General features: G+C 39.4%; 1 protein-coding gene across 1 annotated transcript in view; it reads left to right on the forward strand.

The window, feature by feature from the left end:
- DIS3L2 (DIS3 like 3'-5' exoribonuclease 2) overlaps positions 1-17,622 on the forward strand; it is a 304,622-nt gene that overhangs the window by 213,357 nt on the left and 73,643 nt on the right. The window contains 1 exon segment of the mRNA XM_014463733.2: positions 6,684-6,791. Coding sequence (XP_014319219.1) covers positions 6,684-6,791 — 108 coding nt within the window.

The following is a 17,622-nucleotide window of genomic DNA, read 5'->3' on the forward strand; positions in this document are numbered from 1 at the left end:
AAAATGTCATATTGCCTTGAGATGTGAAAGGAAGCTGGAAATGAAAACAGGAAGCGAAACTGTTTTGAGAAGTGAAGGGAGGGCTCAGGGAGGAGGAGAGCTAGACTGAGGAGGTCAGTGTTATCTATTGTTGCTAAAATTGGCCTTGTATATGGTCTATAGGAAAGATATGACACCGGCAGAACAGGTAGCTGATTGAGAAGAGCGTTGGCGGGAGGGGTGGATCAAACGCCCAGACAGAGGCCAGGCTTTAGACAAGGAAGACGCTTGTGAGGTGTCAGGGAACTGAGGCACTCAGGTGAAATTAGAGGGGGTGGAGTCTGGAGAAACTGGTGAAGGAAAGAGCTGGAAGGATGCTTGGGAACAGGTGAGTCTGACGTGCTCACCTTCTCTGTGAAGAAGAGTTGAGGTTTTCTGCTGAGAATGAGGCAGAAGGCAGTTGGGCAGGAGGTTTGAGGAGCGTAATGAAGTTTTGGGATAGAGCCTGAGGGTCATAGAGGAAGGAACTAAGCAATGTAAGTGAAAGACTGCCAGCCTCCACTGGGTGGGAGCTAAGGCTGGTTCAGTGGTGCACCTGACACAGTCCAGTGATTTCCTCCATCACCACTCAGCTGTGAATGGCAGAAGCAGGAAAGGCAGGTTATAAGCTTAACTGTGGGTCTGTAGACTTGGGACAGTGAAAGTGAGCAAGTTTGAGAACTTTGAAAGAAATAGCCACGTGGTCCATACTGAGTAGTGAAGCTAATGAGGACAGGCAGGACTCAACTGCGGACAATCTCAGGGATGCATAAGCATCTGCACGATGCTAATGACAACTAGCAGTTTCTCAACTCCTGCAGAGACCTTTCTTCTCTTTCTAGTTACACATCGTGTTCTGCGTGTACCACCCCTGCCTCGGAGTCTCTCCAGGTACCAGGGCAGATCTCACGCAGCCGATGAATGTGCATGGGGCACTGTGCTGTTGTCCAGGCAGGTCTTCCCTGAAATAACAGGATTGTATTTAAAGCAGCTTATCAGGAGCAGCTGCCAGTCTCCCTAGCCCCATCTCCCAGGGGGATCCCTGCTGTGCTCTGTTCTTGATACATGTGCCTCATGTCGTAGAGCACATTCCCAGTGACCTCAGCAGAAGTCAGGCCCAATTTATGAAAGGCATGACATGCCAAACCACAGATGTGATTGTGGTTTACTCATTTTCCTTTCAAAGACATAGAAATAACCATTTATTTACAAAACTATGTGGACATAAAGACTGTTTTCTCTGAATTCCATCTGAATTCTGCCCTAAGAAATTTTATTAAAAGGAATACTCTTTAAAATTTAAAGATAATTATACTACATGAAAAGTTTTGATGTTTAGCTTCTTCCTGAGCACTTAGGTTCTTTGGCAGCACATTGCAGTGCGAATATTAAAATGTCATCTTCTGTATAAGATACAGGAGACCAAGCAGTGCTTATCTATAACCAGGGCAGCCCCTGTGTGTGCCCATTGTTTTTAGGGGAGAGTAGCCAAAACAGCTTATCTTATACTTAAACTACTACCTGCCTGTGAAAATCTTTTGTAAAGATGTTTAAGTAGAAGTCTGCCATGTATTTCATAAAATTCTTCTCTGATGCAGTAAACAGTAAACATAGAAAAAAACAGGCCATTCATTTCCTGAGCAAAAGTCATTCATTCATTCAACCAGAAGTGCCTGCTGTGTGCCTGGTGCTGGATAGAGAGACGGGAACAGGAGCTGGAGCTGGTCTTCATTCCTAAAGATTGCATGGTCTAGTAGCGGGGAGAGGCACATAAAGAAGCAATTAGGATGAGTGTGTTAAGGGCTACAGAAGTACTGTGGAAGAGCAGGAAGGATGGAGTAAGTGACAGGCATTCAGGACTGCCTCTAGTCCTTTTTGAAAGAATGGGGGTGGGGTGGGGGAGTACACAGAACATAGTCCACACTCCACCTGGGGGAATCTGTATAATCTTTTTAGAAATGGTGATGAGTTGAATCTTAAAGGATGTGCAAAAGTTGGCCAGATGCCAAATATCCATACAGGTATTCCAGAAAGAGGGAACAAGAGCTAGAGCAGTGAGCAGGCCTGGCAGGTGAAGGGGTGTACAGTGAGCAAGTCAGTGTGGCTCTGATTGGGGTGTGGAGGGGAACACCAGGGCAAAGACTGAGGGAAGGCTGAGCCATGTGCCCAAAGACCCAGTAGACGGTGGGATGGCCAGGGAGCTGACTTTTATTGGGCACCTTCAATATTGTTTTACTAATAAGAAAACTGAGACTCAGAGAACTAGACTAGCTTGCCCAACTTGTACAGGATTAAACCTCAAGTCTATCTTTGCTCTTTTTTCCTGCATTGTGCCGATGATGAACCTGGACATCACGCTATTGGTTAATGATTTTCAGACAATTTGCAAATACAATCTTAACCCCAAACTCTGATATATAGTGTTACCTGAACAGATCTGGTTAATATCTTCACAGTACCATGTACAATTGCTGTAAGTAAAAAGCTGACATCAGAACATTACTATTAATGAAAACACATATTGTATTTGGATTTCACCAGTTTTTGCACTATTGCCTTCTTTCTGTTCCAAGGTCCAGTCCAGGGTACCACATTGCATTTAGTTGCAATAACTTTCTTTTGACAAGCACTAATACAGGAAGTCAGGAGTTGTGCTGCATTCTCAAATACTCAGTTTTGTGATTCACAATCAGATACTGCTTTGTACACTTAGAAGAAATCCTAACTAGCAGGGTGAGCAGCCTGCTACCAAATACAGTTGGTATAATTATCTGATAATGCAGCCCAAAGAAGAATCCAAGAATCCACCCCAACAAACTTGATTTGGCCTGTCTTACTCAGCTTGGGCTGTCATACAAAATATCAAAGAGGGGACTTAAACAACTCACATTTATTTTTTCATAGCTCCAGATGCTAGAATTCCCAGAAGAAGATGTCAGCCAATTTGGTTCCTACTGTGGACTCTTCCTGGCTTATAGTGTTACCTGAACACTATTTTCATAGGCAGCTAGCTAGTACTTTAAGTATAACATAAGCTGAACAGATCTGGTTGTATTTATTAACATAAATTTCTTCCATATTTAAATGTATGGCACTTAGGAAACCTACTAATAAAAACAGTGGCTTTCTTTTTAATAAACTCTTTTATTTTAAAATAATTTTAGATTTACAACGAAGTTGCAATGACATTACAGAGGGGGTCCATGCTCAGTGTCCTTACTTGGCCTTTTGTGTATGTGCAGGGTAGGGGGGAGTTTATCTCTTTCTATAGGATCAGGGACCCACCCTTAAGACCTTATTTAACCTTGATTACCTCCTAAAGACCTCACCTCCAAATACAGTCAAATTGAGGGTTAGGGCTTCAACATGAAATTGGGGATGGGAGACACAATTCAGTCTATAGCATAGTCCAAAGGCTGAAATTATGTAAAATCTTTACAATTCAATCATGGCACAATATAGTACTGAAACTTTCTCCATTTTGTTCGATATTTTTATGCAAGTAAAAATGTATTACTTTGTAAAACACTTGATACATACAAGAAAAAAATTTAGATTACATTTTAATATTCATTAAATACTAGTAAGTTAAAGAAAATATATTGTTATCTGAACAGATGGTATAAAAGAAATGATGAGAAAAAATTTCAAAGTGGTTATCTTATAAAAGCTGTTACCAGACATTTGCAGGTGGTCATTAGATTGTACATAGGTGTTAAGAAGATATGGCATCCTTTAGAATAATTAGTTGTTACTGGTGTGGGCTGTGAGTTCTAGAATGTACTTTTCCATACCAAGGTTATTTACTGTACTGAAATGGTACAAGTACAGACACTTTACACAGAATAAGAAAACACTGGGCTTTGTTTTGCCTTTGCTGACATAGAAACTTAACTAGCTAACTTTACATCAACAGGTGCATAGTTGCCCCTCTTACTGTCACTCCAGTTACTTCACACAGGGTAGCATGTTACCTGTACTTCGCTGCAAATCAAGTAGGTCTGCAGTGTGTTGAACAAATGGCCATTGATGCTCTGTTTTTAGTTTGAGTGGTGGGGTGAATGGTAATGCCATTAATCCAGAAAACTGGGAAAAGGAATAGATTCAATGGAAGGAGGGAGAGAGTTTGAAATATCTCTAGGAAATCGGGTAGAGATATTCAAATCATCTCTGGAATTTTAGAGAAAATAAGTAATATTCTAGAATAGCTGTAAGTCATCATTTGAAAGTAAATTGAAGAGATCTATTTTTTAATTAAAGAGGGTATACCATTGTATTAGTTAAGGGATAGAAAGATCAGTAAAGGGAAGAAATAATTTGGGCTTAAAACTCTGCAAAATGAGTGACTAGTAGACTACAATGTTCATCTAGAGAACCTGTATTTAAGAACCTTTCAGGATAAGCCAGTCAAAGAAAGACAAGTATCACATGATCTCACTTATACATGGAATCCAATGAACAAAATACACTGACGAACAAAACAGAAAAAGAAAAAAAAGAACCTTTCAGGGATATTTCATTGGAATATCTATTAATGTTCCAACATGTGATTTGATCAGTTGTGTTATTTTCAATTCTTAAAGCATTGATTCAGTAATTTTATTTGGATGAAATTCTGTTATATTCAGTCCTTAGATTCTTTTTGTCCCCAGTTTTATTGAAGAATCATTGACAAATGTAATTATATGTATTTAAAGTGTACAGTGTTATGATTTCATATACATATACATTGTGAAATGATTGCCCAAGTCAAGATAATTAAGACATCTATCACCTCATCTAATTAACTCTTTTTTGTGTATATGGTGAGAGGACACTTAAGACCTCTCAAAAAAAAAAAAAAGATCTGCTCTCAGCAAATTTCAGGTATACAGTATCTTATTAGTAACTGTAGTCACCATGCTGTACCTTAGATCCTCAGAATGTATTCATCTTATAACTAAAAGTATGTAACCTTTGACCAGCATCTCTCTATTCCCATCTTACTCACCAACCCCCCACCTCCAGCCCCTGGCAACCACCATTCTACTCTCTGTTTCTGTTTCTATGAAATGGGCTTTTTTTTTTAAGATTTAACATATATATGATACCATACAGTACTTGTATTTCTCTGTCTGACTTATTTCATTTAGCATTATGCCCTCCAAGTTCATCCATGTTATCACAAATGGCAGGATTTCCTTCCAACAGCCAAATAATATTCCTGTGTGTGTGTGTGTGTGTGTGTGTATGTAGTTTACATTTTTTAGCCATTCATTTGAGAGACACACACACACACACACACACACACACACACACGTATATCACATATTTTAATCTATTCATTCATCAGTGGACACTTGGGTTGTTTCCATGTCTTGGCTATTATGAATAATACTGTAATGAACATGTGCCGGGGCTGACCGGCAGACCCTGAGTGACGGGTGAACGGATAGCTCTGACACACTTTTCTGTGAAAGAGAGGGCTAAGGCACTACTTGACTATCACCACCAAATAGCCCTGTTCGCCTGCCTTCTTTGGCTTTTATTGTCATAACAGCTTGAACTAAAATTAATCTCTAGATACAATCAACAAGGTAAGCATCCTTGAGAAAGCACATGCTTCTACAAGGTCGAGTCTAAAAGACTAAACAGATCCCTTAGTAAAACCCCCGGGGGATTTGACTTGTTTGGGGCTGCTGCCTTTGGCAAGGTCCCCCCAGAGGCCCCCGACCTTTCGGAGAATCCTCCTTACAGACATTCCAACCAAGTCCCGTGCTTCTCCACAAACATGGGAATGCAGATATCTCTTAGAAGTATGGGTTCCATTTCCTTCTAATATATACCTAAAAGTGGGATTGCTGGATCATATGGTATTTCTATTTTTAATTTTTTGAGGAAACTTCATACTGTTTTCCATAGCAGCTGTATCAATTTACATTCCCACCAACAATGTACAAGGGATTCCTTTCCTCTACATCTTCACCAACATTTGCTATCTGTTGTCTTTTTTATAATAGCCACCATAACAGATGTGAAGTGATATAGAAATAAAGAAAGCAATCCCACTTACATTAACATCAAAAACAATAAAATACTTAGGAATAAACTTAAGGAGATGAAAGACCTATACACTGAAAACTGTAAGACTAATTTTTGGCAAGGGTGCCAAGAACACACAATGGGGAAAGGATAGTCTCTTTCAATAAAAGTTGGGCAAATTGTATAGCCTCGTGCAAAAGACCCCTGACTTACACTATGCATAAAAACAAACTCAAAATGAATTAAAGACTTAAAGAGTAAGACCTTGGGTTTTTAAGTATATTGTTCAACTGAAATAGTTATATCCTAAAGTACAAATCATTCTTGACTCTAAACTTTAGAGTCTAAAGCTTCAGTTTTAGTATATAGTAAAATGTAGTTGTTTTTCATTGCTCTAATGTATTTTTTCCCTGCTACCAATTCTTACCTTTCATTTCACATTCCTATTTGACTTTAGAAGCTCATGGAAAAGTATCAGATAGTGTGGTCTTTCTGATAGTCTTTGGGGGAAAGAGCTGCCTCCATCTTCAGCTCTTCCTGGAAGCTCAAGCTGTTCATCAAAACTCTGCTGTCTGGGATGTTTCTAAGGCTGTGTAAACTGTGGATTGGAGAAAGGTGCTCACAGGTCTGTTCTCTATTTGCAGGTGATCCCCATGCTTCCCAGGGCATTGTGTGAGGAACTGTGCAGCCTCAATCCCATGACTGACAAACTGACCTTCTCTGTGATCTGGACGCTGACTTCGGAGGGCAAGGTAACAACTTAGACTTGTGTCCATTCCACTCAGTGAGTCCCTGGTAAGTCCCTACTGTATGTCTCGCACTGGGCTGGAGTCCCATGGTGGTAGATGATGATGATATAGGAACAGCCACTATAGAGAAGAACATATAAGAGCTGCTGCCTCTGGAAAGCTCAGTCTGTTTGTTTATTTACTTACTTACTTTCCTTCCTCACCTGCAAATGAACACACAAGAGTAATGGCTGCTTCCCACATAATAGCCAGAATGAGATTTGAAGATGAATCTGAGTTGTGCCTTGTTTAGAATCCTCCTGTGGCTTCCCATTCTTTCCCATTGCAAGGCCTCCAGGGCCTCCCACTCCTGTTGACTCATTTTCATCAGACAGCAGTGGCCACAGCAGACCCACCCAGCAGAGCAAGGAGTCCCCCACCCTCTCTGCAGATTACAAAACAAAACACAACATCCAGTCCAGAGCCCAAGGCCAGAAGCACAGGGAGGTGTGTCCTCAAGCCAAGGCCATTGGAAAGTCAGTGGGACAGGATGTGCAGGGAGCCCTGTCTGCCATCATCTGATCTGATGGAGGCTCTCCCTATCTCTCCAGGTTACTGGAAAACAGGTGGGTGAGACCTTGGCAGTTCTCAGAGGTTTGGGGCTGTTCCTGGGAAATGTTGCCCAATACCTGCCCTGCCACTTCCAGGATTTCTTTATCTACAAGAACTTCTATCCCACTCACTGGGCTTTGTGAGGGGGAAGGGAGCAAAGAGATTGCCCACAGAAGTCGGTTTAAAAATTCTAGTGAAACTCCTTCACCAAAGTCCTATGTGGTTGGAGGTCTCTGATGTATCATTGCCAAATATGTTCTCTCATACAGTGGGCTCCCTTTGCGTTTTGTTGATGGTTTCTTTTGCTTTGCAGAAGAGACGGTCTTGACTCCATTGTATGCTCTTGCCTCCTTTGTCAAATATTAATTGAGCATAATGGCTTGGGTCGATTTCTGGGGTCTCTGTTCTGTTCCATTGGTCTATATGCCCACTCTTGTGCCAGTACCAGGCTGTTTTGATTATGGTGGCTGTGTAGTATAACTTGAAATCTGGTATTGTGATTCCTCCAACTTTGTTTTTCTTTCTCAAGATTGCTGCAGTTATTTGGGGGCTTTTTTATTCCATTTAATTTTTGGAGTATTTGTTCTAGCTCTGTGAAGTATGCTGCTGGTATTTTAATAGAGATTGCATTGAATCTGTAGATTGTCTTAGGTAGTATGGACATTTTAATGATGTTGATGCTACCAATCCATGTATACAGTATATTCTTCCACTTGTTTATATCTTCTTCTTTTTTTCAACATCCTTTTGTTTTCTGAGAACAGGTCTTTTACCTCCTTGGTTAAGTTTATTCCTAAGTATCTTAATTTTTTTGTTGCAGTGGAAAATGGGATTTTTTTTTTTAGTTTCTCTAAGAATTCATTATTGGTGTATAAAAAAGCCATCAATTTTGGGGTGTTGATTTTGTATCCTCCTACATTGCCAAATTCATTTATTAAGTATAGTAGTTTTTTGGTGGATTTTTTAGGGTTTTCTATGTACAATATCATATCATTTGCGAATAATGAGAATTTTACTTCCTCCTTTCCAATTTGGATGTCTTTTATTTCTTCTTCTTGTTTGATCGCCGTGGCTAGGACTTCCAGTACTATGTTGAATAAGCATGGTGAAAGCAGACATCCCTGTCTTATTCCTTTTCTTAGGGGAAATGGTTTTAGTTTTTGCCTGTTGAGTAACACTGTAGGTTTGTCATATATGGCCTTTATCATGTTGAGATAAGCTCCCTCTATTCACACTTTGCTGAGGGTTTTTCCAAAATGGGTGTTGGGCCCTAGCCAGTTTGGCTCAGTGGATAAAGCGTCGGCCTGTGGACTGAAGGGTCCTGGGTTTGATTCTGGTCAAGGGCACATACCCGGGTTTGCGGGCTTGATCCCCAGTAAGGGGTGTACAGGAGGAGCCAATCAATGATTCTCTCTCATCGCCCATAGTTCTTACAGCCCATAGGGACTTCTTTCCCCAGCTCTGGGACCCTGGGTTGGGGGTCTGGTATGGGGCTGGGATCCCTTGCTCCTCCAGGGGGCCTCTGCAGAGGCAGTCTCCCTCCTGATTAAAGAAGCGGCACACCCAGGTGCCGGACCAGCCCATTCCGGGCCTCCGCACCTCCTATCAGTCTCAATGTGCTTTCTTCTTTACCTCTCTAGTTGTAGTACTTCCACTCAGCCAGTTTTCCTGCGGTTCTTGATGATAGTTGTTCTGTATTTTGGTTGTAATTTTGATGTGGTTGTGGAAGGCAGCAAGTATAGGCATTTACCTATGCCGCTATCTTGGTTCGCTAATGGCCTTCATTTTGAAGTCTGTTGGATATGAGTATTGCTACTTCAGCTATTTTTTCTTTGCCATTTGCATGGAAATTTTTTTTCCATTCCTTCACTCTCATCCTGTGTGTGTCTTTTGTTCTGAGGTGGATCTCTTGTAGACAGTATATATATATATATATATATTGCATCATGTTTTTGTATCCATTCACCTACCCTATATCTTTTGATTGGAACATTTAATCCATTTACACTTAAGGTTATTATTGGTAGGTATTTGTTTATTGCCATTTTAATTCTGTATGTCTAGTTTTCTCTCTCTATTTCTTCTTCTCATTACAGCAGTCCCTTTAACATTTCTTGTAATGCTGGCTTAGTGGTGATGAACTCCTTTAGCCTTTTTTTTTTTTTTTTTTGTCCAGGACGCTCTTTATGACCATCTATTTTGAATGATAGCCTTGCTGGATATAATAATCTTGGTTTCAGATCCTTGCTTTCCATTACCTTGAGTAGTTCATGTCATTCCCTTCTGGCCTGTAGAGTTTCTGATGAGAAGTCACGTGTCAGCTTTATGGGAACTCCTTTGTAGGTAACAGTTTTCTTTTTTCTTGCTGCCTTTAAGATCCTCTCTTTGTCTGTAATTTTTGGCATTTTAATTATGATGTGTCTGGGTGTGGGCCTGTTGGGGTTCTTCTTGCTTGGGGTCCTCTGTGCCTCCTGTATTTGTGTGACTTTTTCCTTTACCAGGTTAGGGAAGTTTTCTGCTATTATTTCTTCAAACACATTCTGTATCCCTTTCTCCCTTTCTGCCTCTTCTGGCACACCTGCTATTCTAATATTGTTACATTTCACATTGTACCACAGCTCCCTTAAGCTGTCCTGTTTTTTAATTGTTTATTCTTTTTGGTACTCTGTGATTTTTTCAACCCTGTCTTCTAATTCACTGATTCAGTCCTCAGCTTCCCCTAATCTGCTGTGTATTCCTTCCAATGTGTTCTTTTTTTGTGCTATCTCATTCTTTTTTTCTAACTGATCTTTTTTCATAGTTGCTATATCTTTTCTCATGCTGTTGAGCATCTTTACCATCATTATTCTGAAGTCTGTTTCAGATAAATTTCTTATCTCCATTTCATTTTTATCTCTTCTTCTGGAGAATTCTCTTGTTCTTTCATTTGTGGGTTGTCTCTTTGTTTCCTCATTTTGGTACCTGTTTGGGTTTGTGACTATGTATTAGGTAGATCTGCTACACCTCTCAATCTCTAGTGCAGACGGTGTCGAATATTGTTTCTGACTAATTAGATCAAGCAAAGACTCAAAGTCTCCAGAGACTGCCTCTGGCTGTAGACTGATAGGATTCCTCTTGATGTGCCCTCAGGCAATCATCCACCGGTGTGGCAAGTTTTTTTCAGCAGGATGGGGTAATTGTTTCTGCCTGGAGGCTAATTGTTATTCTCAGTCTTGTAAGAGGCAAGGTTCTTTCCAATAGAGTGGGTCAGCTGTCTTCCTCCCGTGCAATGCTGTATGCGATCACCTGCTTGAGAAAGATTTCCTCTGCTGTGTGAGGGAATGGCTCAGCACAAGAAACTGGGGTGTCTGCCTTCTGATCCAGAGCCTTTGATCCTGGTGTCTGCTCACCCAGCTCCATCCACTCTGCTGTTCCTCTGTTGGAGCACAAGATGGGCGGCTCCACAGGGACTTTTATGCATTGGCCCTTTAAGAGGGTGCCTGAATTTCCAGCCATCTCTCTCTGGCAGACAGCTACCCCAATGTTTTTCACAGACAGATCTTATGTGGATACCCTTCTCAGTTCTGGTGTTCTCTGCCGTGGGGCCCACCTCGGGAATTAGACCCCAGAGTTCTCAGTGGCAACCCCCACAGCTGAGATTTCTCTCCAGAACTTCAGCTGCTGTCTATGGGGGCTTGGTCAGCCCTTTCTGCCCCTCCTACCAGCCTCTATGCCGTCTCCACTTTTCGTTCTCGGTTATCAGGGTTCTCCAACGTGTCTCCATTGATTATTCAGTAAGTTTTTCTGTATTTTAGTTGTAATTCCAGTTTGGATCTATGAGCATGTCTGTGCAGCATCCATTTATTCCACCACCATTTTTAATTTCCTGCCCTTGTGTTTTTGTTATTAGCTTCTGCTGTCCATTTAAAAGGCAAGACAGACCCTAAGCTTTCAGAAACAAGTACTTGTTTCTTATCTATTAGGTGAAGGAAACAATTGTGTAAGCAAAGTCACTTGGGGAAGCTCAGTGCAGTTGATAGGGTGTAAGTGAAGGTGAATGTGGATTGGCAGTGGCAGGAGGAGCAGCAGACCTTATTTGAAGGATGAGATTCAGGGGAAAGGTGGCGACTTTGGAATCAAACTATGGGGAGCCACAAGTGTCAGTCACTAGTGAATTGTAGGTGTAGGGTTCCTCTGAAGTGTCATGAGAAAGGTGACTTTTAGAAAGATTAGTGCTGCATCATTGTGTGGGATGCCTGGCAATTTAAAGATGAATTAGATTTGCACAAGGTAGTTCCATAAGCAAGGCAAAGGTGATGAAACCACAGAATGAGAACAGAGAAGTGAAGAATGTCAGCAAGCATTCCCTAAATAGAGGGAATAAATGAGACGTGACTCTAGGAAAAACTAGTTCCCTCCCCCAAACAGAAACAACTGTAAACTCTCAAAAATGGAGTAATGATTAAGTAAGCCATGGTTCCAACTCAGTGGAATGTTATGCAATTACTAAAGTTGTTACAGAGACCATGTAAGAACATGGGAAATGTGTATGCTGTAAAATTAAATGAAAGAAAAAAAGATATTTAATTATAAAGAGGTTCCAAATAAAGATGGAGGATCAAGTACCCACATTTGCTTTCATTCCCTCCCAAAACCTCACTTAAAACAACAGTGAAGAGATTTTTTTTAAGACATAAACCCACAAGGACAAAGAGAATGGGAGAGGAGACAACGGCAACAAAATTTTGGAAGCTGGGAAGCAGATGGATGAGTGGTAACTGACTTAGCAGTCCTGAGAAAGCTGAATCCTGTGCCAGCAATAGAGAAAGCCAAGAAAACCCAATTTACACAGCAGAACCCTAAAGAAATTCAAAAACTGACAGCACCAGGTAACTCTGTAAAGTGGAAAAGAGGTGTGTGAAGAGAAGACTAGCTCTATTGATTGAAAGTTTATTTAAAAGATTGCCCCTCCCATAATTTCGAAGAAGACCAGAAATTTACTCCCTGGGCAGGATAAAGTAAAGGTTGTTTGAACTAGGGGACACTTGATGGTATGGTCCCTTAGTGGAGATTGAGTGAACTTTGGCACACTGAATGTTAAGAGTCCCAGCTTTCTTTCCCCAGTCATCCCCAGAATTCTGGTAGCTCAGTCTATACCCTGAGTCAGGAGGTGGGAAAAATTTTTCTCTGAGGAATCTGAGTAGTGAAACAGATTTAAAGATAATAACCTCAGGATTGCTGAACCAACAGCTCAGCTGTATCTCTCTGTAGTATTGGTTCTCAACCTTCTGGCCCTTTAAATACAGTTCCTCATGTTGTGACCCAACCATAAAATTATTTTCGTTGCTACTTCATAACTGTAATGTTGCTACTGTTATGAATCGTAATGTAAATATCTGATATGCAGGATGGTCTTAGGCGACCCCCGTGAAAGGGTCGTTCGACCGCCAAAGGGGTCGTGACCCACAGATTGAGAACCACTGCTCTGTAGTAAAGCTTGTAGACAATCAGCTCCACTCACACAAGCAGAACATTTTAGGATTTCACAAAAAATCAGCCTTGTAGTATTTCACTTTCATATATGAAGAGACAACCAAGAGGAAAGCCTCTAACATGATACAGAAAAACCAAAGCAAGCAAACAGAAAAATAGCAACTAGAACAAAACAGATTATGCAGGGAAACAGAACTGTTGTTTATATCCTAAGATAATTGTTTAAAAGAAAACATATCACAAGATCTAAATACTTTTAAAATAAAACATTCGGGGGATGGAGGGAAAGCTCTTAGAAATTAGAAACATATTAGAAGATATAAAGATTCAAACTTCTGGTTAAAAGATAAAATTGAGGAATTGTCCCAGAAAGAGAGAGAAAAGGTAAGAAAATTATAGGACCAGTCCAAGATGTCTAATATCTGTTCAATAAACATTCCAGAAATAGAGAACAAAACAAACAAACAAAAAACAGAAGGGAAAGAAATAATTCAAGGAAGTGCCCCGACTAGAGGGTTGACTGTTTAGACTGAAAGAGCCCACTGTCCAGCACAGTGGTGGAGGCACATCATCACCAAGCCACATTGTCCTATAATCTCAGAACACTGAGAACACAGAAAGGTCCTTTAGGCTTCTAAGAGTTAAAAGAAAAAAAAGTCACACAGAGTATATCAGAACTCAGACTAACTTAAGGCTTTTTTATTATAACCCTAGAAACTAGATGACAGTGAAGCAAAGCTTTCTAATTTCTGAAAGACTATGATTTCTATGCTAAAATTTTGTTACCAGCTAAGCTATCAATAAAATGTGAGAGTAGAAAAGGATATTTTCAGATATGCAAGGTCTCAAAAAAAAGTACCTCTTATACACCCTTTCTCAAGAAGCTACCAGAAGATGTGCTTCACCAAAATTAAGGAGTAAATCAGGAAGGAGGAAGACATGGGATTTAAGAAACAAATAAACCAACACAGGAAAGAAGTGAAAAAATCGCCTAGATCACAAGTCGACAAACTTTTCCCATAGAGGACCAAACAGTAAATATTGTTAGCTTTATAGGCCAGTTGGTGTCTGTCGCAACTACTCAACTTTGCCCTTGTAGCAGTAAAAAACAACAACAAAAACCAATACATAAATGAGTGAGCATGGCTGTGTTCCAGTAAAACTTTACTTAAAAAACAGGTGGCAGGCTGGATTTGGCCCACACGCCATAACTTGCTGACACCTGACCAAGGTGATGGTGAAGAAAGTTACTAAGATATAGCTCTACATGGTGTACAAGGCTCTAGGAGAGATATCTTTGAGAAAATGAAATAGTTAAAATATTTGTGTATCTGAATTTCTTGACAAATGATTTAGTCTGGCAGTTATCAAGCTTCTATCTCAGGCACTTATCTCAGGACCTGTTGCACTAAAAAATGATTGAAGACCTCAAAGATCTTTTATGTAGCTTACCCTATTAGAAATAAAAACTGATTAAATTTTAGACATTCACTTATTTTAACTAAAATAAATTCAATTCATTATATGTTGATATAAATAACATTTTGTGAAAAATAACTATTTTCTAAAACAAAATTAGGAGAAAAGTTTTTTTTTTACATTTTTGGAAATTTCTTTCATGTCTGTCTTAGATGACATTGTACTGGGTTCTCACATGTACTTCTGTATTCAATCTATTGGGATAAGTTCTTTTAGTTGAAGTATGTGAAGAAAATCTGGCTTCAGACAGATACGTAGTTTAAAAAGAAAGGAGTGTCTTAATAGCTTTATTCAAATAATTGTGGATATTTGTTTATACTATACAAGAATTTGACAGTAATCTCTTAAATGTCAAATGCAATCTAGAATCTGAAACCATATCTGCTATAGACTGAATTGTGCCTCACTCCTCCCCAAATTCATACGTTGAAACCCTAACCGTGGATGTGACTGTATTTGGAGGTAGGGCTTTTAAGGAGATAATTAAAGTTAAATTAGGTCATGAGGGTGGAGCCCTGATAAAAATGATAGGATTAGTACCCTTATAAGAAAAAACCAGAGGGCTTACTCTCTCTCCCTGCCATGTGAGGACATAGTGAGAAAATGACCTTCTGAAAGCTAGGAAGAGAGTTCTCACCAAAAGCTGAATCAGCTAGCACCTTATCTTGGACTTCTAGCCTTTAGAAACGAGAGAAATATCTGTGCTTAAGCCACCCAGTCTGTGGTATGTTGTTATGATAGCTCTAGCAGACTAATATAATATCAATTGATTTTTTTTTACTGGGTTATAGTATAATCTATTGGTCTGTCTTACACTCTGAATGGATCTTTTATGCATGATTTTTTTTTATCATGTATTTAGAAATTTAGATCATTTAGAAAATACTGGTTTGTTATACTGATCTTCTAAATGTGGACACATTTCATTATATGATATCAAGAAATCACATTTGTTAATATTACTACTGATCTTAGACAAGTCTTTTAGGAAATGTGTGTATTATGTGTCAGATACAAGGTTTCCAAAATTCTTATTTTTGTAAAAGTTCAAATTTTATCATTGGCAATAAATAATGTCAGTTGTTTTCCTTGAAGTGCCAAATAATCATAGTTTGTGTGTCAGTTGTTCCTTCAAGTAAAAGTGATATTCCATAAAAAAAGCAATCAGTTTAGCTCACAACTTGAAGTTATATAAATGCTTTTCCTCAAGATAATCATCATACTTTGGCATGCAGAATAAGTGATAAAACAAGCACTAAAGGGTTGAGACATAATATAGTTAATAACTTCTACTGCTTAATCAAAAACATTCTTAAGTGAACTAGCTGTTTTTCCCTGAGAGTGTGAAGTGTGATGAGTTTTTTGACCACTGGTACCCTTTGTTGCAATGGCTGGATTCATGCCAAGGCAACAGCAGTTTTCCCTTCCAGTGCTTTTGTACCATCAGTGTAAATGTCAATACACGGAAAAGGGCAAATAATGCCTTAGTACTATTATGAAAATAATTTTGACCTTATGGGTCCCTGAAAGGGTCTCAGAGACCACCAGGAGTCCCCAGACCATGAGAACCACTGTTCTATACAGTTGGTAATTTGGAGTGGATCAATGTACATAGTATACAGAAAAACCAGCAAATTAAAACAAGACAGTTATTAAATTCAGTGAAAATAAAAGTTGTGTAGGGAAAAAAAAGTAACACTTTGTATCTACATAATCATAATAGTTAATGCTGATAGTTTATTATGTAACTTTATTGGGAGGATGAGGGCCTGGAACGATTATGTGGGTTTGATTAGGGGAAGAGTGTATGTGGAAAGAAAAATAAATTCTCTTCTTCTATAGTGAAAAGTTTGTGAATAATGTCTAAAACTGAAAAATCAAGAAGCAGAAATCAAGCAGGCTATACAAAAATAATGAAAGTAATGCCAAAATAATCTGATCTGCTGAACAAGGTGGAAGTGATTACCCTGTGGGCGGGGCAGAAGAGAGAGAGGGACAGAGGGCTACTATCTTCATAACAAGCTTTTAAAACTATTTGACTGTGTGAACTCTGGATACTTCAATCTTCTCATTTTTATTTTGTAAAATTTCAAGCATACAATAACCCCACCATCCCTGCTCCCAGATTCAACTATATCAACATTTTTTTCTTTGCTAAAGTACTTTAAAACAAACATAGGCATCATGTCATTACTCTCATAACATATTTTGATATGTGATTCTAAAAAAATGTGGACACTTTCTTATGTAAGCACAATGCTGTTAGCACACCTAACAATATGCTAGTACCTTGGTGTCATGTCCAGAATCCATTCCATAATTACATTTCCTGGATTGCCTCCAAATGATTTGTCCGGACTGGAATCAAAACAAGCTACACGCATTATATTTGGTTTTACAGCTCCTATATATCTGATAATAGATTCCTTTGTGAGAGTCAAGAAGCAAACCTGATCTGAAATACAAAGAAGGAATTGTGAAGACAGTATGCCAGTAATCATATTTTGGTGGGGGTGGGAACATGCATGGGGAAAAAAATGAATGGAAAAAGACCAGAAGGAAATAAAATAGAATGCCAATAGTGGTTGTATTTGGGTAGTAAGACTATGAGTAATTTTTTCTACTTTTTTTGTGTTTTCTAATGTTTTTTGAAAACACATATTACTTTTATATTTTAATAAGTGCTTGTTTTTGCAAAAATTTAACTAAATAGAAAATAAAAGCCCATAGAAGAAAAGTAACTTGAATCAACAGAAAAGAACGATGAATCTGAATTATGCCTGCCAGGGTCAGACCCAAGGAATAAAAAGCTGCCTGATCTAATGAGCTTCTAAAATATGAGGGTCATAAAAGAAGCACTAGAAAGAGGCACTCTGAAGGCTCAATTGGTCTTTAGGGTTTCTGTTGGAGGTAGTGTCTGGTAACCAAGACTTCTGGCATGAGGGGCCTATAGAGCAGGTGTGAAGTAGGCACAGGGTCCAGGAGGGGATGCTGGGCCTCTGTCAAACAAGCCAAGTAGGAAGTGAAGGGATTTGGACTGGGAATAGTTGTGGAACCACTAACCACACTTATTGTACTGTGGTCATCCAAGCACCCTACCAGACCAAATAGTACATGGGGAGTTAACCTGGTTCGTTAGTCCAGGGGTGTAGTGACCGATGAGTAGCTCTTACAGCAGGGGTGGGGAGCCTTTTTTCTGCCAAGGGCCATTTGGATATTTGTAACATCATTTTCGGGCTATACAAAATTATCAACTTAAAAATTAGCCTGGCCCTAGCCAGTTTGGCTCAGT

The sequence above is a fragment of the Myotis lucifugus genome, unplaced genomic scaffold (assembly GCF_000147115.1).
Source record: "Myotis lucifugus unplaced genomic scaffold, Myoluc2.0 scaffold_3, whole genome shotgun sequence".
Lineage (NCBI taxonomy): Eukaryota > Metazoa > Chordata > Mammalia > Chiroptera > Vespertilionidae > Myotis > Myotis lucifugus.